Genomic DNA, 23278 nt, shown 5'->3' on the forward strand with positions numbered 1-23278 from the left:
AAGAAGCATGCTTTTGGCATAAGCCTGCTAGCTAACATTATGTTATTAAAGCAAACAGCTGCTTCTCACTTAAGAACATAATTATGGCATGTGTACAGATAATGAGGTATCATTTAACCCTATGTCCAAGGCCTCTTAAATGCTTTGGTTTGCTGAATGCAACCAAAGAAAAAAGCTCAGAAATTTATCAGGTAGCTTACATTTATTAAATGTAATACATTTATTTACAATTTATTTTAGTTGGTGCTTCAGAAATTAATCCTAAATCAAAGTTGGGCCATTTGTGAAGGTGAACTTTTCAACATTAATTTGTGATGCCTTTCACAATGCATTACTAACATTTCTACCTTGGGTGTGAAAAATGGGATCAACATTGCAGGAAAAATTCTATATATTTCTGATAAAATACATTTCATATTTATTACGGTCAAAAGACTTATGTGAAGGTTATATTGAGGATAAAGGTCAAGAAAGTAGGCCAGATTGAGCTACAAATTCAGTAAGCCATTTTATAACAACTATCCAATCCCTCCCTTCCCTATCCTATTTCTGCATATGTCAGAGACAGAATATGGCCAGAGGGATCATTACACTTTGTAATATGGCCTCAGCATAAATTCCTGTTATTATGTATAGTTATAGCAGCCCCATTTTTCCCCAAGGAGAAATTTGAACCTGTCCTGCAGTTTCCTAAGTGACTTCAGGATAACATAGAAATAAGTTTCTATTAAATTACCTCACAAACCAGACAGGGTTGTATAGTCCAGCAGCAAAATGGTGTGTCTGCAGCCGATCAAATTATTGCTTCCCATATCCAAACATCTTTAGATCAGCTTCTTGAAACTCCCTTTAAGGCTTCTTTGCAGTTCAAATTATACTTCAAGGAAGTTTCATAATTTTGTCTGGAGGCCCAGGGACATTTCCATATGAACAAATTCTAGAAATGTCCACAGATGATAAATACCGGTATCTTCTAGAACATAACATCACTCTGCTAAACACCTAATTCTCACAGTTCTGTCTAACGTGTATGTATATCAATTTATAAAGTGTGGCTTAGTATTATTATTAGTAATAGTATTTATTATCTTCTTTACTTCTTCCTTTTATTTGGTATTATTATTATGGTCCATTGCACAATCAGCCAGATGTTCAGTCTGGATTTGTCATTTTTATCCACCTATCAAGTCCTTCCCAAAGACCTGGGACTGGCAGATGTTGATGATTTATGGTGTTAGAGATATTGTTACAGGATGTAAGTTATTCTGAGTAAAGCTGCCTTTTGCAATTGACTGATGGTGAATTTGTCAATGCTGAGGGTGTTCAAGTGGTGCTCCACTTATTTTGGGATTGCTCCCAAGGCACCTGGCAATCTACCTTTGCTTTGTTATGCCAAAGTTGTTCTATCTCTAGTTGTATTTTCTTCTCTTTTCAAGTTCCTTCTCTTCTATTCTGCTATCTCCAGGTACTGGCATATCCACTATCCAGATTTTTTTGTCTTTTTTATTGATAGTTGTTAAATCTGGTGTGTTATGTGGCAGATGCCCATCTGTTTGAATTCTAAAGTCCCAGAGCACTTTAGCTTCTTCATTTTCTATTACTTTCTCTATTTTATGGTCCCGCCAGTTCTTGCTTGCAGGCAAATGGTATTTACTACTATTATTATTTTCTCTGTTGTCTTGCAAGTACACTGAGTGCTTTTGTACCACAGACAAATTCCTTGTGTGTCTAATCACACATGGTCAAATAAAGTATTCAGTTCAATTCATTAATAAAAGATATTCAAACTTCAGTGTCTCTGATTATTACGGTTATGAGCTGTGGTGGTGCAGTGGTTAGAATGCAGTATTGCAGGCTAATTCTGCTGACTGCCAGGAGTTCAATCCTGACTGGCTCAAGGTTGACTCAGCCTTCCATCCTTCCGAGATCGGTAAAATGAGGAGCCAGATTGTTGGAGGCAATATGCTGTTGAAAGAAAAATCTTCATCAGGATCCAGTCCAAGCTGGGAATAAACAAAATGGAGACTGCTTTAGAAAGAAGGTTGGAGTTTATTGAAAAGCAGACCCACAAGACATGAGGCTCTGGAGCAGCTGACCATATGTTGCTGGGAGTGGTGGGTTTTTATACCTTCTGGTTGAGGTTGTTTCCTGTTCCTGTTTGAGGCTTTGTATTTCCTGTGTTATGTACTTTGACCTGAGTCTGAGTGTGCCCTTTTGGTATTGGTGGGTTAATCCTATTATGTCCCCATAGTTTGGGTGGGGTATGTAGATTTTAGAGGTCTTTGTCTTCCTAATCTCATAGCTTCTAGCTTCCTGGCCTCAACCTTCCTGAATGGATTATTACGTCTGCATTTCTAAAAGCTGGTTTCTGCTGAGTTTTTTGGCTGGGGAGAGGGAGAGGTTTCTGCCTTTTAAAGATCTTCTCCATTATTCCTTTGGAGAAATATATTCTGCCTTTTTAATATTTCCCAAAATATTTCTTTTTCTGGATTCTTCCCACAATGCTGACTCTGTAAACTGTTTAGAAAGAGCTGTAAAAGCACTATGACGGTTCTACGTCCTATGCTATTATTAAGTCTAACTATTGTTGCTATTGCTATTATACAATTATTTGAGAATGATTCAGAAAAAGTGTTTCAGAATGTGAAGGAGTATAAACAAACTCTCTGAGAATGATTAAAGCACTCACAACTGTTTCTAAGATCAAATGGCTGCTGTGGAATTCTCCCTCCAATGGCTCTAATAAATCGGGCAATTATTCTACATTAACACTTTCATACATTCCAAAGCACTTCTTCTGAATCACATCTGAAACATTACACAGCCCTATTGTGCATACTTGTTTGCAAAAACAGAATAACAGAGTTGGAAGGGACCTTGGAGGTCTTCTAGTCCAACCCATTGCTCATGCAGAAAACCCTATACCATTTCAGACAAATGGTCCAATCTCTTCTTTAAAATCTCCAAAGTTGGAGCACTCACAACTACTGCCAAGTATAAATGTGTAGGTGCAATCTAAAGTATATAACTCTGCAGGATCCTATGCAAATATGTCCCTGAGATCAAAATAGCCAATTTTATATTGCTTTATGAGATAAGCATTGAAGAACAAATGATTAGGCTCAAATTATCCTACTTCAGTCATGTTATATGAAGATCTAGATTCCAGGAAAAGGCTCTAAGGTAAGAAGGTGGCAGGAAAGAGAAGGAAAAAAAAGATCAGTTGCAAGATGGATAACCCTAGTTATCATTGGAAAACCTGAAAGAACAGATTAGGGACAGATCCTGATATGCTCAAGATATGTGAGGAGATGTAGCTATATTGACTATACTGGTTGGGAATGTTGTTGTCATTGATGTTCAATCACTAAACTGTACCCAATTCTTCACAGCCCCATGGACTATAACACTCTAGGCTCCCTTGGTTGGGAATAATGATAGTTAAAAGTCTGGATTCTGGAGCATAGAGGAATGTTTGTGTAAAATAGGTCACGTGGCTAAGCTAGTTAGCTTCCGATGTATCTTAATGAAACTGTTGTTGTCTGAACCCAGTAATTAAAACAGAAATGAGAGAGGAGGGAAGCTAAGGTTGGTAATCTGATTAGGATTCAGAAGAAACCTTTGAAGGTAATGAAAAATAAACAAGGAAATCTGAAAACAAGGTTGAAAGGAAGGGTGTAAAACAGAAAGCTGGTGGGGACAAAAACATGTCTGGGTTTCAACTATTTAGGTTAGGTCACAGGTCTGCAACCCGCAGCTCCGGAGCCGCATGCGGCTCTTTCAGCCGTCTCCTGCGGCTCCCAGTCCTCTGCCATGTGCAGTCCAAAAAAAAAGTGGGACTAAAAAAGTTCAACCAATCAATTCAAATATGCAGGGTAGGTGCATATCTCGCCTTGGCTCCACTGTTCAGTCAAACCCTGTTCTGCGCATGTGCACATGTACGCGCATGTGCACACATTTTTTGCGGCTCCCAGTTTTTCCTTTTGTGAGGAAACCGGTTCCGAGTGGCTCTTTCACTGTTTCAGGTTGCAGACCCCTGGGTTAGGTGAATTGCAGTTTTGGTCACTTGAAATTTATAACAAACGAATGCAAATGTTTTAAATCAGAACTTGGGTCTTCTTTGTTTCCAATACAAGAGCATTCAGTATACAATTTTTGAGAAAAAGTGGCATTAAATTATCAGCTTAGTTTATTTGTATCCATCAAAGGCTAGTCCTGGTAAATTCAGCTTTTCTACATTATCTGGAAATTGAGAAATGAACAACAGATAGAGTTAAAGTAATAAAAATATTCACATAAATCTGTCTGAAATCACTCCTTCAGATTGCTAATAATACAGGGAACAGATTTGCTTGTTTATAACACATGCTTTGGAAGCGAACATAATTTTGTTGAAGACATCCCATTGTTAAGCAGTTTCCATTATTAACAAAAGCAGCTGTATGTATATTGATAGAATATATCAAAGATATTTGCCACATTAAATCTTTTGGTTAATGACATTTTTCACTAAAGCAAATTGAAGAGTAAACTCTGGAGAATCAGACTTGTTGAGGCTAGGCTTTCTAATCAAGTTTTAATTCAGCTTTCACCAACATGCAAACGGTTTATATGATATGACCAGAGATTTTCTGAGATTGCTCTTGTGTTCTAGTGCTAAAATGATAACTCTGATTATTTGACTGTTTATCTGTGCCAAATATTTTCTGCCCTAATTCGTGGGAAATCCCAGCCACTATTTGCCTAAAACTGGTAACTGAGAATCAAGTGGAAATTGATATTCCATTGCTAATTTTCAGAGTTATGTTAAGTTATCTTAAGAAGTTGGCCATCATTTTAAAAAGGGCCAGTGCTTAATATCATGGGAGTGTATGAGCGTTCATATATTTTTAGTTTTTCTGCTTATGTAGAGCAATTACAAAAAACAGTCAGAACCTTAAATTATATTAAAATAATTTCTGTAGTCTCACAAATATGAACGATCAGAATTGCAAGATGGATTATCACAAATATGAACGATCAGAATTGAGAAGATGGATTATCTGAACCCATTTCAGTTGAGTTTGAGGCTGGATCACATTATGGAGACAATATTGGATGTGCTTTTTGATGACCTGTGGTGAACCAGGATGAGAGTACTGTATCTTTCCTTGTGCTCCTTCATGTCTTTAATAATTTTAATCATGATGTTCTTCTGCACTGGCTGCAAAGGTTGTTTTTTTTTGGGGGGGGTTGTGTTTCTTTTTTCTTTGTGGCTGGTTCCAGATCTTAACATGAAGGAGAGATGAAGCCTACAGCCTTTTACTTATGGGCTACCACTCTTACCCCCATCTGTTTAACATGTACATGAAACCATGGGATGATTTTGGGGTCACATATTATCATAACAATGATGACATCCAATAATACATCTCAGTTCCAGATTGACTAAGCAATGCCATTGAAATCACATTCCAGTGTCTAGAAGCTCTGCATGTCTGGATGAGGAGGAACAGATGCAGGTTCAATTTTGACAAGATTGAGTAGCTGCAAATATTTGAGTCATCTAGGTCTGAGGATTTTTCATTATTGATCTTGGATGGGATTCCATTTTGCCACTCAAGACTGGTGTGCAACTTGGTTATACTGGAACTCACAGCTTCTGCTCAAAGAACAGGTGGTAGCTGTGGCCAAGTGGATTTTTGCACAGGTGTACCCAATGCATCACTGGTTCAAAATGCAACAACCTGGACAGTATTGGGCATGCTTCATTATTTTTGTATGATCACTCTTCTCTGAGCTGCACTGGTTACCGGTTGGCTTCTGGGGATAATTCAAAGCCTTCTTTTTTTTTTGACGGACCACTTATCTGTGGTTGTTTTTGCCTAGACTGTGCGTTCAGGGAGAGTGGGACTGCTCCATGTCCTATTGATTAAGCAGTATTGTCATGTGGGATTCAGAAAGTGTGGCTGGCTTCTGGAATGATACTCATTCAGAGATCCAGATGGCTCCCACTCTGATGATGAAGGATGTGTGTATGTGTGATGATGTGTGTATGTGTGGTCATACTGTATGTTGTTTTGAGAGCCTCTCATGATTTCCTTTTGTGTTTTGTGTTTTTTATTTTTAATTTGTAATCCACTCAGAGTCACGAGTGATGTAGCCTATAAATGGTATAAATGCTACTAATAGTATATATAATTATACCACCGAATCCAAATGCTTTGCTTCAAATGCATTTGTGGGAAGAAATTCAATTGGGCTTGGAGTAGCTTTGAATGTTAACTAATTTTGAGAAATATGGACAAGGCAGGTAGAGAATATGTATGTTGGTTGATAGATATTCTTTCCTTCTGCTACAGGAGAGAATTGTGAAGTGAATTCACGCTTGGGCCGCTGTACCCCTGGTGTCTGCAAGAACAGTGGCACCTGTGTCAACCTGCTGGTGGGTGGTTTCAAGTGTGACTGCCTTTCTGGAGACTATGAGAAGCCGTACTGCCAGATGAGTACCCGCAGTTTCCCAGGCCACTCCTTCCTTACTTTTAAGGGGCTGCGCCAACGCTTCCATTTCACCATTGTTCTCAAGTAAGTACTTGGCTTAGGAAAAAGAGAAGTCCAATATGGTCTTACATTTATATTTACATTATTTTGTCCTTCCTTAAATTTTTCTGACATTCTGGACTATGAGCCAGCAGGGTAACCCTTGTAACTATCCCTGTTTTTTTAAAAAAATCTTATTTCATTCCCAAAGTTTTTTTTAAAAAATATGAAGCCCTAAGAAAAAAGATTTTAAAAACAGAAAATATAATTAGAAAAGTATAAATAATTAACCAGTTCTTCAAATATAATGTTACAGAGCTAAGCATTTGCAAAAGGTAAAGTTTTGGAAAATAAATCCCCATTTTTTGAAGCAAAATTAGATGCACTATATGACTATAATATTTCCTTGGATATTATACTCATTTTCCTTAAAAATAAGCTCTACAAGTTAAAAAAAAAGTCCCACTGTGTCCAGATGGACCATCCCCTCTTAAATGTGTTTAAAATTGTAGTCTTAAAAGTTTTGATACAAACTTCTGTTTCATCTTATGCATGTTTTTTTCTCATGCTGAGATTTGAAAAGTTATGTCAGACAAATTAAAAAGACTTGAATATGGACATACAATATGTGTCAGGGGAATCTCCGAGTCTTACCCACAGCAGGAAGTTATATAAGTAAGCACTGATAGTGTTGCACTTGTATAGGTCCATCTCTGAACAAATGAGAAAGGAACTTTTACTAGAGTAAAGCCTAGCAAAATTTTTGGGATTTACGTATTTCACTTCTCATTTTGTCCTTTCAGTGTAAATGGGCATATAAGTACTCTATTTGTTGTAAGGATGTTATTTGCTTGAGTTCCTCTGATGAGATTATGGAGCCTTCCCCATTTCCTGGCCTTACCACCCATAATTATTCCAATTCCATCCTTTTTGTTAGCCTAGCACAAAGAAGCCAGCCAGCCAAAGCCTTTTTGTCCCCAGCAAAGGGTCAGTGATCTCCAGTTCTGCTCTGTATATTTGTCACACACTTTTTCCTCTGGGACTGTGTGTGGAGTGTGGGTGGGTGGGTGGGTGTGGGTGGGTAATGGGGGGAAACTGCCAAGTGCTGACAATCTAAAATGAATCTACCCAGGAGAGCAATTCTGTGTGTGGTCACAAGGGAAAGGAAGATCTGCTTTGCTCAGATGGAAACTGTATTTTTCAGCCCTGACAGGCTCATCATTCACTGTTTCTGTGGATTATCATTTCCCACCTGCTGCAGACGGGGTTGCTCCAATAATTCAGCCACTTGCTAATCTAGAAGAGCCTCTTGCATGGGGCTCTGCGTTTATTTCAGATACCGTTGCAAAATAGATTGTGGTAAGAGGGAAAAACAAGAATACTTGATGCCTGATTTGAGAAACTTTCTATTCTTGCATATAGATCGTCCTCGATTTACAACAGTTCGTTTAGTGATGGTTCAAAGTTAGAAAGGCACTGGAAAAGTGACTTTTCACAGTTTTTCACACTTATGACCATTGATGCATCCCCATGGTCACGTGATCAAAATTAAGAATGCTTGGCAACTGACTCATATTTATGACGGTTGCAGTGTCCCGGGGTCATGTGATCGCCTTTTGCAACCTTCTGACAAGCAAAGTCAGATTCACTTAACAACTGAGTCACTAACTTAACAACTGCATTCATTCACCTAACAACCGTGGCAGGAAAGTTTGTAAATGGGATAAAACTCACTTAACAAATGTCTGCCTTAACAACAGAAATTTTGGGCTCAGTTGTGGTCATAGGTTGAGGACTACCTGTATAGTAATTCACCTAGGGAATTAGATTTTTAAAAAGTTTTACTATTAGTTGACCAGTTATGAAGTACACATTTTTTCCCCTTTACCAACCTTATAAATCTTTAAAAATGTCTCTATCCTTCATTTGTTAGATCAGAACTAAATACCCTTTAGCAACCTTAATAAAATATAATATGCTGAGCAGGTGTAATTTCACGTATTCCAGTGAGAAGGTGCTTCTGCTCCTTTGACTCTAAGTATGAATGTTGGGGAATAAACATGTTGTTGTTAAAGAATAGACAAGTGTGTATTTGAAGTAGCAATTACCGGTAATAAAAGAAAAACTTGCAGCCATGCAGAATTGGTAGTTGGCTGTTGGCTGTGTCCAATTATAATATGTTTTTTAAAATATTTACAGGTTGCCTTAGCTAACCAGCAGCAACTCTCGGTACCCTATGCCAGTCAAGATATTAATTGACCACCTTCGATTTTCTGAATGGCAATTTAGGAGTGGGGTTCTAAATTTCATTAGTAGGCGCACCTTTCCTACTTCACAAGGTTGTGCAGGGCAAATGAAAAATTCAGAGCCAGTAGCAAATAGCTAATATCTTAAATGAAGGTGTGGATGTGTAGTTTTATACTGAGAACATTGTGCATCTTTCTCAAGGTATGAATACCGATCATGAAGTGTGTAAAGTAGGTACAGTGGAATTCAAAGTGGTAGAAATTAATGCAAACACGTAATTTGTATAGTTTGTGTTTTCTGACTTTTCTGAGCTGCTGCTCATTTTAAAAATTCATTATTACTTAACAACTATGTTTTTAAAATCATTGGGAACCTTTAAAGGCTTCTATGCTCAGAAATAGTGTATTTCTACAAGTATGAAATGGTATCACTAACAGCTAAAAATGCAAAACATATTAACTGACTTGTATTTTAGTCTTTTTTGGATAAATCAGCCTATATACAGTAGCCAATAAATACAGAAGGTGAGAATGAGAATAATAGCACATCAGGAGAAGACTAGCTTCCATCATAACAAATTAAGAGAATACTTTTTATTTTTATAAGTTTTATATTTATTTTTTTATTAAACAAATTTATATAGCTCTCCAACTTATACATAGGTAATTCCGGTTGTTATATTGAGAAGCATTCATGTGTTGTTTTCCCATTTGCAATTAGAAATGGTACATTTTAGGAATGAGTAGCAGTAAGCAACATACTCTGATGAAAGCCTACATGAAATAATGAATGATATAATTCTCATATTTATCAGAAGAGAGAAGACGGAATAATTTGACACCTCTAAGCTTATTTGTTGGGATCTTTTAATTCCTTTTTCTACCAGATTACATTTTTGATCTGGTGCCAGGAAGCTATAAGGATTGAAACTAGTAAATGGGTGCTCTTTGTTCTACCAGAAGATTGTAGAAAGCAACAACAACAACAACAAAAAGACACCCAGTATTCTGACTATAGACAATTAATATGTCAGTGTGCAGTTAATTAAAGAAAAGATCATCCTAACTATAGTGGTTTTCCATTTCCATTTCTTTAGACTAAATCATAGTAAGCAACCTTTGAGTGCCTGATGATCAGCTGAATTTGCTCTGGAGACCCATCAGTTACATTAAAGCGAACATGATCGTTTGCAAATAATTAATAATAATAACAACAACAACAACAACAACAACAATAATAATAATAATAATAATATAATAATAATAATAATAATAATAATAATAATAATAATAATAATAATAATAATAATAATAATAATAATAATCTTCCACCACCAGTATCACAGTAAAGAGGCACCTAAAAATGGCATTCTAGCAAGCTCGAAGTTGAAATAGATTGGTAGAGGTTGATTTCATAATTACATGGGAGTTAATGAGTACCTGAATCTTTTGTCTAAATATATATTTTGGAATTTTGTGTTTTCTGATGTTGTCAAAAAAAACTGACTGCTACATTAACAAAGTGGAAGTTTCACTATAGATCACCCAGAAGCAGTAGCGTACTGTAAATCAACTGAACATCCCATTGTATTTCCTGAAGTAACCCATCAATGTATTTTCTCCTCCTAGCCATCTAATGAAATAAGGAATAGAAGAAGGTGTGAGGCTACAAGTTAAGTTGTGATACATGAAGCAAAACCCAGTTTCTAGATATTTTTTTTTTGGCCAGAGCTTTAATCAGTAGCTAGCAAAACCTTTTAATTTATACAGAGCACTTTTCCCCAAGTTTTGAGCATGTAATTTTCTTCCAACACAACTATAGCATTCTCTGGATATTATTGGATCAATTTGTCCACCAATCCCTATTTCTGTTACCCCAGTTTCTTGCTTGACTTAACAGAAATCTTACTCTTCTTGTCCCGTTTCTTGAACTTGGCCTGGATGCCGTGCTTTCTGGCCTCTTCCTCACGACTATAAATATCCTGGGCTATCTCAGAATTTCCCTTAAAGACTATGACTGAAACTTGATACTTCTTGTTGTTATGTAACAACATGTGACTCTATAGTCTTGATTTTGGGAGTAGTAATCAAATTCTCATAATATTCCCAGCAGAGCATTAACCTTTTCAAATGGCTGATCGCTGATGGCTTCCAGACCTTGAAGAGCTTCCCACTGACATTGGAGAAATTGTTATTTCGTGTTTATCGTTGTCCCTTTCTTCACTCTTATGCGTTATTTATATACAGCCACACAGTGCAACCAATGTGAACGAATGGAGGGTTGAGGTGGAGAGTGTGTGTGGGGGGAGGGGGGGAGTTCCAGGATGAGTCACAGCTGAGCCAGCCTTTTGGGCACTCCTTTGTATGAGGGACCTACGTGTCTAATCACAAAGGAATGCCTTTGTTAAATCTAGCTAGCTTCCTTAGGTAAACCATGGCCCTTAGCAACCAACAGTTCCTCTGTTCAGAGGCAGGATGTCCCCAAAATTTCTACATGGTAAATTGTGTGTATTTATGAATGTTGTATATGAACTCTCTCTTTTTGTGCATGTTTTCAGAGGAAAACTGTTTGTAAGTATATGGGATCCAGCAATAACAGTTCAGGATACAATTTCTATCGGTTTGTGTGGGAATCCATTCTGGGGGTTTTCTAAATTCTTTTCATTTCATCTTTTGATTTCATAAGGCATTAGAAGCTGCAAAATTTTGGCCCAGACAAAAATTCACATCCATACAAGTCACCTTAGTTCTTATGAACATCTTGCAATGGGCATTGGGGTGCTTGGAACGAGGCTCAACTTTCTCTTCTTTTGGGGCAGGTTTGCCACTAAGGAACGGGATGGTCTTCTCCTCTACAATGGGCGTTTCAATGAACGGCATGATTTTGTTGCATTGGAAATCGTTCAAGAACAAGTTCAGCTTACTTTCTCAGCAGGTATGATTGCTCTCCAGTATATCTGTCAATTTATTTTGGTTTATAAACACTCCACCTTAGGTTTTACTTTCCGTACCTTATTTTTTCCTAAATCTTTAGCAATATTCTTTACCTCCTTCGCTCAGCATGCTATAACTCTGGTGCCCTCACTGCTTCTCAGAATCTTTGTAAAACGATGGGGAAATTATTCTTTTTCTCCTCAGGTTTTATTTTTAAAAACTGAGCGGTGTTTCATCTTTCCTTCAGGAGAAACCACAAGCACAGTTGCCCCATTCATCCCAGGAGGTGTGAGCGATGGACAGTGGCACACTGTCCACCTGCACTATTATAACAAGGTAAGATTTTTTTTGTGCTGAACTGCACCCGGCCTAGTGTTGAAATAGCACAGCAATCGTCTTGGGATCTCTGAAGCATTCTGCTCATTTTATGCCAATTTTCCCACTGGTATCCCCTGGGTAACATGTCATTATCTGTAGTTGGAGATCTTGCTGCCAGGGGAAGAGGAAGGTGGTTTCCATGAAACATTCAAGAACTAAAAGAAGCTTTTGATTGTGGAGTCATTGTCATGATGGCTGCCTCAGAATGTTTGGTTCCTGTAAGCTGTTGGGTATCCCAGCTATTAGTATTCATAGTGCTCTAAACACAGAAGCGTGGTGGTGGTGGGGGGGAGTGGAGAGAGAGAGCTGTGGTGGTCCCAGCATGACTGAGTCCAAGAAGCCAATCGCTAAATAGGAGGATGCTGACAGAGGGCAAGAAAAGGTGAACAGCTGGTGCAATTGTCACAGCCTGCTTCAGTTAATAAGCAAGGGCCTGAAAAGGCTGCCCAAGGGAATACAATGGCATTGATGGCTGGTGGGCAGGAGCAGAATGGAGGGAGTGATACTAATCTGGGGGAGGGGAAGGAGCAATAGGGAAGTCCTCCTGTGCTCTATAGGTCAATCAGAATCAATCAGAATAGAGCTGGAAGGGACCTTGGAGGTCTTCTAGTCCAATCTTCTGCTCAAGTAGGAGACCCTATACCATTTCAGACAGGTGGCTGTCCAGTCTTTTAAGCATCCACAACTTCTGGAGGCAAGCTGTTCCACTGGTTAATTGTTCTCACTACTAGGAAATTTCTCCTTAATTCCAGGTTGCTTCTCTCCTTGATAAGTTTCCATCCATTGTTTTTTTTGTCTTGCCTTCTAGTGCTTTGGAAAATAGGTTGACACCCTCTTCTTTGTGGCGGCCCCTCAAATACTGGAATACTGCTATCATGTCACCCCAGTCCTTCTTTTCTCTAGCCATACCCAATTCCTGCAATCGTTCTTCATATGTTTCTGTCTCCAGGCCTTTAATCATCTTAGTTGCTCTTTTTTGCACTTTTTCCAAAGCCTCGACATCTTTTTTTGTAATCTGGTAACCAAAACTGGATGTAGTATTCCAGGAGTAGTCTTACTAAGGTTTTATAAAGCGGTACTAATACTTCACGTGATTTTGAGTCTATGCCTCTGTTTATACAACCAAGGATTGTCTTAGCTTTTTTGGCTGCCGCCGCACACTGCTGGCTCAGATTTAAGTCATCGTCCACTAGGACTCCAAGATCCCTCTCACAGTTATTGTTTCTGAGCCAGATTCCTGTGTGCTGTCTCCTTGTTGTCCTAGGGAATTACCATTGCTTCTCTAGGGTCAGTGCATTTTTCATTCACTTTTCCAAAAGTCATCATGTTGATCCAATTCACTCAGGACTCGCTGCTTGAATGTGATGATCAGTTGAAGGATACAAAAACCTTGATCATAGACCAGCCCACTTGATGTGAGAAAGCATCTAGAAAAATCAGTTTAGAGAAGCCCTGAGCAAATTATTTGAAGTAGAACTACATATTGAAGCCACAAAGGAGCCATGGCTACTCAAAGGCTCAGCATGGTTGCTTCAAGGCTCTCCCAGAGCATTATAAATGTGCATTTACATGCCCAGAATACATTTCTCCTGAGTTTGCTAGTGGAGGGAAGCAGCATCTCACTGGTTATTCTGGCAATTGCTGAAAGAACTTCAGGAATAGCTTTGAAGCAGCCTTGTGTACTTGCTTGTTGCAATTATTTATATAATCCCAAAATTCTGAGGAGTTATGCAGTATCAAATTCCATAAAATATCATAACATCCACAAACCTTTCACAATAAAACCAAATCAAAATAAGGTGGTACTAAACCTGACAGCCTGTTTCATCATTAAAATTCAGAATTAAAAGTCCCTTAAGAGAATGGCCTTCATTGTCTAGGCCAGCGGTTCCCAACCTTTTCTATACCCCACACCCCTAGAACGCTTCTTATATATTCTCGCACCCCTTACAAAGGTTCGAAATAATGGCAATGAATTATGCATATACACTATAATTTTGAAATTTCTAAACCCAAGTTTTTGCACCCCCTGGAATATCGTCTCGCACCCCCGGTTGGGAACCCCTGGTCTAGGCTGGGAGCTAGAGGGCAGGGATACCTCTAAGGGCAAGTTGTTCCACTGTGTTGGGACATGTAAGGTTGTTCTCTAGGTCCATGTCTCTTGCATCTCTCAAGGAGTTGGGATTTAAAACATCCCCGTCCTAGATGATCACGTCAGACAGGCAAAATCCATTTAAAAAAAAATAGTGTTAAGCAGTTGCATCATGAAAAAGCAGATCCAGAGCGCCCTATTGAATGATTTTCATGACACTGACTTACTTAATAAACGTTCAGCTTTAATAATTATGCTTTTGTAGTGTTTGGACAGAGAAATGAATTCAGCTATACATGTTGTGTTGAACTGCGACTCCTAAATGGTTTCACAATGATACTGTAAAAGGCCCCAGTCTTTCAGAGCTTGAATAAAAATTCTGATGCCAAGATCCAGCCTAGTTAACAGGCATTCCTCTCATTTGCTTAATGTTTGTGCTATTGCATCAATACAGTACCTGTTAGGCAAGAACGTCTGCTACACAGAAAAAAAAAGATCAGATAATCACTACAATTGTTTGACACTTATTTAGCATTGACATTGTGCTAGATAAATATCATGTTAGACTACACAATTAGCCATCTGTTGTTGTGAGCTGCGTTTGTTCTTGTTTGACCGGTGCTTATTTCATTTCCCCATCAAATGCAGAAGTGAAAGGTAGCAGTAAAACAGAACCACATTTTTGTGACAAATTAAGAGTTTTAAAGGAGTCTGGCTTGGCTCCGTGCTCTAATTTGAAAGCACTTTATTTGGGATGGGAGTTGTTCCTCCCATTCCTGGGAATGTTTCTGAATACTGTACAGGTGTCAGCACTGATGAGTTGGATTGCCTGTGGGTACTTCACCCAGGCACAGTGCTTGTGCGCCAGCAGACAGCTCTTGCTAACTAATATGGGAGGGTGCTTGCTACCACTGCCTCCAGCTAGTGCCATAGAGCAATTTCTTCCTCCCCCCACTCCCGAATTTTCACCCTTGTTTTAGAAAGATAGGTGCCTGACAATTTACAGGGTAAAAAGCAAAACTGGAATCAAAGGTGCTTTCATAGATTGCTGTAGTTAGCATGTTGTGTTGACCTAGAGTTCCATAACTTGAGCTGAAGCATTGCAATATTTCATTAAAGGTAAAGGTAAAGGTTCCCCCGCACATGCGTGCTAGTCGTTTCCGACTCTAGGGGCCGGTGCTCATCTCCGTTTCAAAGCCGAAGAGCCAGCGCTTGTCCAAGGACGTCTCCGTGGTCATGTGGCCGGCATGACTAGACGCCAAAGGTGCAAGGAACGCTGTTACCTTCCCACCGCATTGGTCCCTATTTTTCTACTTGCATTTTTACGTGCTTTCAAACTGCTAGGTTGGCAGAAGCTGGGACGAGTAACAGGCGCTCACTCTGCTATGCGGCACTCGGGATTCGACCCGCCAAACTGCCGACCTTCTGATCGACAAGCTCAGCGTCCTAACTAGTCAAACCTGCATAAGCTCTGGAGCTTTTGTAGAAATAACTCTGTGACTCTCCCTCCTACCTTACATTCTAAGAATCAAAGGCATCCTCTGAGCTATGACACTAGGGATTATCAGAATATTACTTTTTTAAAAAATGCTTTCATGCAAATTACATGGGAGATAGAGGGATACTCTATCCCTGACCTCCTCCCACAAACTAAAAATATGTTATCCTTGGCTTATCCTGGCTGGAAACCAAGATGTGTTAGTTTTTACTGTTGGTCCTTTGGATACTGTTGTGTGTGTGTGTGTGTGTGTGTGTGTGTGTGTGTGTGTGTTTTTCTGCACGCTGTTGCAAGCAGAGGAGAAGTTGGGGAGAGATTTGACAAAAGTGTTCTTTTAAGTATTAATACGAGTGGCTAAGCTTCCAGTATTGATAGTGCTTGATAAAGTGAGCAAGCTCTGGGTTTCAGTGCCATGCCTGTCAAGTGGTAATAAGGTAGTCCTGCTGTTTCTTTCAGAGCAATAAATACAGCTTATTAAAAACCACTGTGAATCTCTGTCCAAACATGTGAGAGCTTGCTTAATTGTTGAAAGTGCCTTGTCTCTTTATCCTAGCTTTGGAAGCTAGGACACACAGGAAGCGAGGCTCTTTTTCCCCCCTTTCTTTGTATTGAGCAGAATGCTTTCCAATTAGGGCAAAATTTGCTATTTCTACCAACTATTCCTATGGTGAAAGAGTGGGATAGCTCATTGCATACCTGTGGCTAACCTTGGTTTTCTTTCTTGGCTCTCAGTTTCTCCATTGTCTGTGTCAGTAAGTGGATCCAAAGAACAGCTCTCAATATTTTTGCTCCAAGTCCTCCTAGGCATTGCCTTGAGGCTTATTGGTACATCTTAGTTTAATGACAGATTGTGTGTGTTTCTGGGCGCATATATACACTTATGGGAACAAAAAATAGCAGAGCTGTAGAAAAAAAATTCACTCCTATTTTCCTCTAGCCAGTGAAAAGAATTGAAGGATTTGGGAATTTTGGTAGTAAACAAAATCACCCCTTCTAAACCTAAAATGCAGAATATCCATGAACTGACAGAGACATAAGACATACTAAGACTACATTATGGAAGGCAGGAAAAGAGTACAGTATGATCCTCCTAGGACAATAAAAGGAGATTAAGGGTTCTTCCCTGTAGCTCAGTTAAAGTGCTGTCCTCCTGTTTGCAAACCTGCAGAAAACATTGCTGTTCATAGGCCAGTCCCTATTGTTTTGTTGTGACTTGTAGCTGAAAGATACAGCATATCCAAGTATAGTTTTTGGTTTTAGTTATCTCTGGAATATGTTTAGAAAAAATGGAATCCTTGAACACATAGTTGCATTCGTGTAAAATCTATACACAGATCAGAAAACCACGATATGGACAGAAGGTAGCAAAACACACTGACTCGTTAGCAAAGGAGTGAGACAACACTATGTATTCTCTCCTTATTCGATTTATGTGGAGAATATATATTGGGGGGAGGTAGATTGAAAGAAGATGAGCAGTGTGTTTTAAAAGTAGAGTAAGAAACATTAATAACCTGTGCTATGCAGATGATGCTACTCTGGTAAGTGAAGAGGCAAAGAATCAACAAGTTCTCATAAGGAAAGTGAAGTTGCATGGTAAAAAAAATGGGACTAAGATTAAAAATAAAGAGCAAATTCATGAGAGCAGGTTCAGTAATCAACTTGACCATGAAGATATTGGTTAGTTTCTCCCTTTGGGGTTCAGCTATCAACAGTAAAGGAACCAATACTCAAGAAATATGCTGCAGACCAAGGGTCTCAAACTGCCGGCCTGCAGGCCAGATGTGCCACGAGGAAACTGCGCCCACCCCATTGCCGGCAATGGGGGGAAAGTTCTGATACATCGTGCGACGTCACGTGACATCGCAAGTTTGACATGTCTGCTGCAGACTAACACTTTGCAGAGTAGCCATCAAGGCCTTGAAAAATATTTTCAAATGCTATAATGTTTGTATACTTACAAATACTAGAATTGTTCAGGCAATGTTTTCCTTATGCCATAGGGCCTGTGGTGTTCTATGGAAGCAAAAGTTGGACTTTGAAGAAGCAAGATAGAAAGAACAGTGATGCTTTTTAACTTTGGTATTGGAGAAGACTCATGAGAATGCCCTGGCTAGCCAAGAAAATGAACAATAATAATTTAAAAAAATAATTAAACAAAACCTAGAATTCTAACTCAAAGGCATAGATGACCAGACTCAAATTATCGTACTTTGGACATAATTATGTGAAGATTTTGGATTCATTGAAACTGGAACTCTCCTGAAAATAAACATCACTAACAATTTTCAGTTGGCTATTTTTTTGGTAGGTTAAGAAGGAACTCCCAACGTGCCATTTCCCCTTACAATTCTAATGATGATTACTCTCATGCATGTGTGAGTTTGATGCTGCTATAAGTATGAGCAGGAAAGGGGTTTTTTAATGATAATTTGAGCTTGCTTCCTATACAGCCATCAGGAACCCTATATTGAGAAATGTTTCCTCCTCTACCTGCAGTATTTAAATCAGGGTTAGGCAACTATGGCACCTTTACGACCTATGGACTTCAACTCCCAGAATTTCTGGACTAGGAAGTCCACAGAACATAAAGGTGCCATCGTTGACCATTCCTGGTTTAGATACTCATTTGTGGCAGTGACTATGTTTTTCTAAAATGCCCGCATTTGCATTTATCATGTGTTAAACTGCATTCTTAGTTCCTTAACAATAGGAGCAAATAAGGGTTGCTTAGTTGCTTCTTCCCTCTCAAAGGCCATGGTGCAGTCATTGCTTGTTTTCATGGTTTACCTGGTATTTCTGCCACCCAATAAAAGTTTGTATGAAACTGAAGTTCATACCTATAACTCCTGTTTTCTTCTGTATTGGGTTTCCTGGAGTCTGAATGAGGCAATCATCTGATTACTTTTACTTTCCATGAGTTTTTTTCCTCTGTGGTCAAATATCAAGCACTTTCACCAGTCTGATGTCCTCCAGATGTGGACAAGATTGGGAATAATGGCTTGCAGAAAAAAGAGAGAGCTCCTTTGTCATTGGTCACAGTGGATTAGCTAAGGACCCATCACTATACAATTAAAATGTTTGAATGACAGAATGGAGACGTTTGGTTTTCCAGGCTCACAAATCTTTAAGGCTACAGTAACTCCAAAATGCTGTAATCTTATCCCAGAGAAGTAAGAGCCTCATGTTTAATAACCTGTGTCAAACAAGAATTGCCTCTGGGCAAAACAGAGGGGAAAGCATATGTTGCCTTTTGTATTGGGGAACTTGTCTCTGAGTGTCAGCAGTCCAAAGCAGGTACGTGTACCTGGAGCTTGAAAGCTTCTGTTGCTTGCACAAAAGGGGGATTGGCAGCTGCAGTCTTCTTCTAATCCCGCTTCTGTAGATTTTTCAGACTGAAGTCTCTATTTTGCCGTGTGCCTGCTGTTTGCAAAAGCCACCACATAGATAGTACTTGATCTGAAGCAAATTTAGACTTAGCTCCAACTCTGAGGAGTTTACTTGAATCTGCCTGCGGCTGAAGTATGGGGGCTGGGCTCTGAACCTTAGGCAGAGTTCCTCCCTCTGTTCTCCCATTTTGTTTTTGCATGTTTAAAGTGGAGGAGTGACTCAAAGGCAGAGGGAAGATTTGGGCTGCCTGCCAGTCCCTTGGTGCTGTGCTGTGCTGTGACCTGCTGCTGTGGGCACACTCACCCTCCCCCTGTGTAGCTGTCTTCACTCCCTTTGTCTGGAACTGGCCTGTTTCCTGAGCCAGGCCTTTGAATCGGTCTTCAGCTACTGTAGTCCAGGCCTTCGCACAACAACACTGCCACTGGTGACCCATGGGTTTTCCCTGCAAGGGACAAGGGATGTGCGGGATGGACCAGCCAAGTGGATGAACACAAAGGGGAAAGAGACAGAGTCTTGAAGAAAAGCTCACATTGTATTAGTTAAAAGGCAAAGGGATGCCTCGTGGAGGGTATTTTTTTTAATGCATTTATGAAAAGAAGCCGAAGAATTTGTACCATATTTTAAAGAGATATTTAAATTACCATCTGAAATCTATCCTCATAAGCAGGATCAACATTTTATACCTGAAGAAAAAAAAGATCAACAGCAGAAACAAAGAGTGACCTCCAAGCCTAGAAATGATGGCTGCAAATAGTGTTAATTTGAAATTTTCTATCTGCTTTAGTAACTCTCTCCTGAAAGGGAAAAAAAATGAATAGATGTTTAATCTGACACATTCATCTGTTCCCCAGTTTTCCAAAACAGATATCTCTGGTTAAGTCATGATTACTCTTTTCCTGATTTTGTAGATGCTTATCTGTTCACATTTTCCTAAACAGGCACCTTGTCAAGAGTCTCTTTGTGAGATATTCTGTCCCTCCAGCAGTGTATAAAATGAAAAGTGTAAGTGGGGAGAATGCTTAATAACAAGATTTTATTTTTATTTAATAAGACAAAAAGCACACTTTCAAGTTCTACATAGTCTGACAGTTCAATAGGCATTTTGCAAAACAATGGTGTGAATTGCTTTGAGGGCTCTTAGTGTAACTGGATATGTTTCTAAGCTGAAACCTAGCACAACCTATCTTAACATTAGACAGCAGTTGGATATGTTCTTTGTTTCCGAATTTGGTTCTGGTAAGAATAAAAATGGAAAAATAATGGAAACATATGGCGACGGGGTTACTTAAAGGAGGTTATCATCTGGTTCCCCTCCTCCCCTTTCTGCAATTTTCATGAACAAAAAAGGCAATTGCATAACAAGGACCTAAAATAAATTAGAAATAAAAATAATTTCATAACAGCATATGAAATTGAAAAGTATAAATAATTTCTGCCGTGGCAGGCAGCTGCTAATAACTTGATTCAACTCTGGTTCTTCTCATTCTAGAACACATAATTATTAAAGGTTTGACTTTAAGTAGATATTTGTGCCATTCTGTGAGTTTTATTAGAAATTTGGTTTGTATTTGTAAATAACATGCTGTTTATGGTCTTTATTAGCAATATATTCTATTGCACCCAGACATGTATCCAGGGCTTCCTGCCTGAGCAGGAGGTTGGACTAGATGACCTCCAAGGTCCCTTCCAACTACTACTACTACTAATTATTATTATTATTATTATTATTATTATTATTATTATTATTATTATTATTATTATTATTATTATTATTATTATTATTATTATTATCTTGTAGAAAGGAAAGGCCCACACTGATAAATTAAAAATCTTTGTGGTCTGCAAAGGAATGCTGGTGGGCTAATCAATGATTTGGTGACTAGAGGAGCATCTACAGTGTTGGAGCTTGTGGTCATGGTAAGCCATGGAGGCACTAGGCAACATGACTTTCAGGGCAGTGGTGGTGATTTTATTACTTTAAAAAAAAGTCTGCTCTGTCCAAGGGTGCTTGGTAGGCTGCAATTAATAACATCAATTAATAATGTACAGGCCTGGTATAGAATTTATTTTGGAGCATTCAACTATCTAGAGCAGGCATGTCAAACTCATTTTGTTTGAGGCAACTTTTTATAAAAGAATTGCCATTAATTTGTTTTAATAAAATAATTTAAATCAATTTTTCACTTGATTTCAAATTAAATGAATGAGATTTTTTTTAGTACAATTGCCAAATGCAATAAACTGGTTTTAGGTATATGTTACTGGAAGGAAAAAGCAATCCCTGTTGCGTTACTGATCCCAGAGAAACATTTGCATGTATGCAGGTATCCTTAGGGTGCCATAGTTATGGATGAGAAATATTGGTTGCAAAGTTGGCATTTCTGGATGTAATACAGATATTTTGGACTTATTTTTGTTTCTTTGCATGTTTGATATTTTACAATGCCTTGGTAAGGCCACACCTGGAATATTGCATCCAGTTTTGGTCACCACGATGTAAAAAAAGATGTCGAGACTCTAGAAAGAATACAGAGAAGAGCAACAAAGATGATTGGGGGACTGGAGGCTAAAACATATAGGGAACGGTTGCTGGAATTGGGTATGTGTAGTTTAATGAAGAGAAGGGTGAGGGGTGACATGATAGCAGTGTTCCAATATCTCAGGGGCTACCACAAAGAAGAGGGAGTCAAGCTATTCTCCAAAGCACCTGAAAGCAGGACAAGAAGCAATGGATGGAAACTAGTCAAGGAGAGAAGCAACCTAGAACTAAGGAGAAATTTCCTGACAGTTAGAACAACTAACCAGTGGAACAACCTGCCTCCAGAAGTGGTGAATACTCCAACACTGGAAGTTTTTAAGAAGAGACTGGCCAGCCATTTGTCTGAAATGGTATAGGGTTTCCTGCCTGAGCATGTTTTGCCATGTTCTGCTCATACTGTGATTTCCTGACACAAATGGCAACAGGAAAGGTGGCACATGACTCTGGGATGCTGAAATGTCATAACTGTAAGGCAGCCACTGAATGCCTAGACTGCATTCATGCTTCCTCAGGGACATTGTGATGGCTGGAACTCTGAGGAACTCTGACCACTAATTCAGCATCATCAGAAGTCCAAACAGTCGCTGAACGAGTGGTTATTAAGTGAGGACCACTTCTTTCTTGGTATTCTTTGGTTTTCTCAATTATCCAACATACATTAGCAATAAACTGCTCATGAATAGCAAGGAACAATATATGTTGGCACAAAACTGATTTAGAAAAATATTAAGATTATTACTAATAATTAAGATAAAAAAATCATACCCCTATAATCTGCAAAATCTTTTTATGTTTGTATGGGTGTGATGTCTGCTTGATGCTTTACTTATATAAGTCATACGTTTGACTTCCAGGCATCGCCAGATGGTTAGGGCATCATCATGAAAAGAGAGAAGGAGAGAGAGAGAGAGAGAGAGAGAGAGAGAGAGAGAGAGAGAGAGAGAGAGAGAGAGAGAGCGCTTAGGGTTTACTGATTCTGACAGATAGATGGAACCAGGTAAGGCAATACATGCTGATAGCTCAGGATAAGACATCATATTAGGCTGCCGGATCTATTTCTAAAGATTAGATCATTAACTTCTCCCCAGGCAAACATATAGAATGCATTCATCTTGGTTCATAAATTCATTTATCAGAATAAGTTTCAGCTCCTGGTTCTGCCTTTATCATTGCTAGTGCATATTAGAATCACTGCTTCATAAATAAATACCTGTGATGAAACAACAGGGGAAAATTCCACCCATTTACCACCTTGTTGAGTTCTAAGTATCGAAACTCTAGCGAATGCTCTGAAAGTATTTGGCCATTGATGTTAAGCTGCCATCATAGCTGTTTTTCCATGATTTCTAGCATCACAGCTAGCAGAGGAATGCTGCACATTTTTTCCCTGAAAAGCACAACTGTGCCATCTAACTGAACCTGCAAGTATTTCTGAGGTATAAGAAAGACTCTTTCACATAAATTTCACTCTGTTTCCATTCCTCAATCCCTGACAATATGGTTTGAAGCCAACCACAACCATGTTCATTCACTTCTTCTGGCCTGGAAATGCAGAAAACAGGAACACCATGAGGCATTCAGTTCTGCCTTCAGTATGAAAACTGGGATCAAATAGCATCCTGTGCCTTGGTAGAATAAAAATCTCATCTTTATACAATGCATGCAAAGAAAGTGGAAACAAG

The 23278-nt window shown here is 38.9% G+C and overlaps 1 protein-coding gene across 1 annotated transcript in view; it reads left to right on the forward strand.

The window, feature by feature from the left end:
• Nucleotides 1-23278, forward strand: part of CELSR2 (cadherin EGF LAG seven-pass G-type receptor 2) — a gene marked incomplete at both ends in the record, with an annotated part of 103776 nt that overhangs the window by 40039 nt on the left and 40459 nt on the right. The window contains 3 exons of the mRNA XM_081322187.1: nt 6342-6564; nt 11585-11700; nt 11947-12035. Coding sequence (XP_081178313.1) covers nt 6342-6564; nt 11585-11700; nt 11947-12035 — 428 coding nt within the window. The remainder of the gene's footprint in view (nt 1-6341; nt 6565-11584; nt 11701-11946; nt 12036-23278) is intronic.

This window comes from Vipera berus (genome assembly GCF_964194415.1).
Source record: "Vipera berus genome assembly, chromosome: 3".
Lineage (NCBI taxonomy): Eukaryota > Metazoa > Chordata > Lepidosauria > Squamata > Viperidae > Vipera > Vipera berus.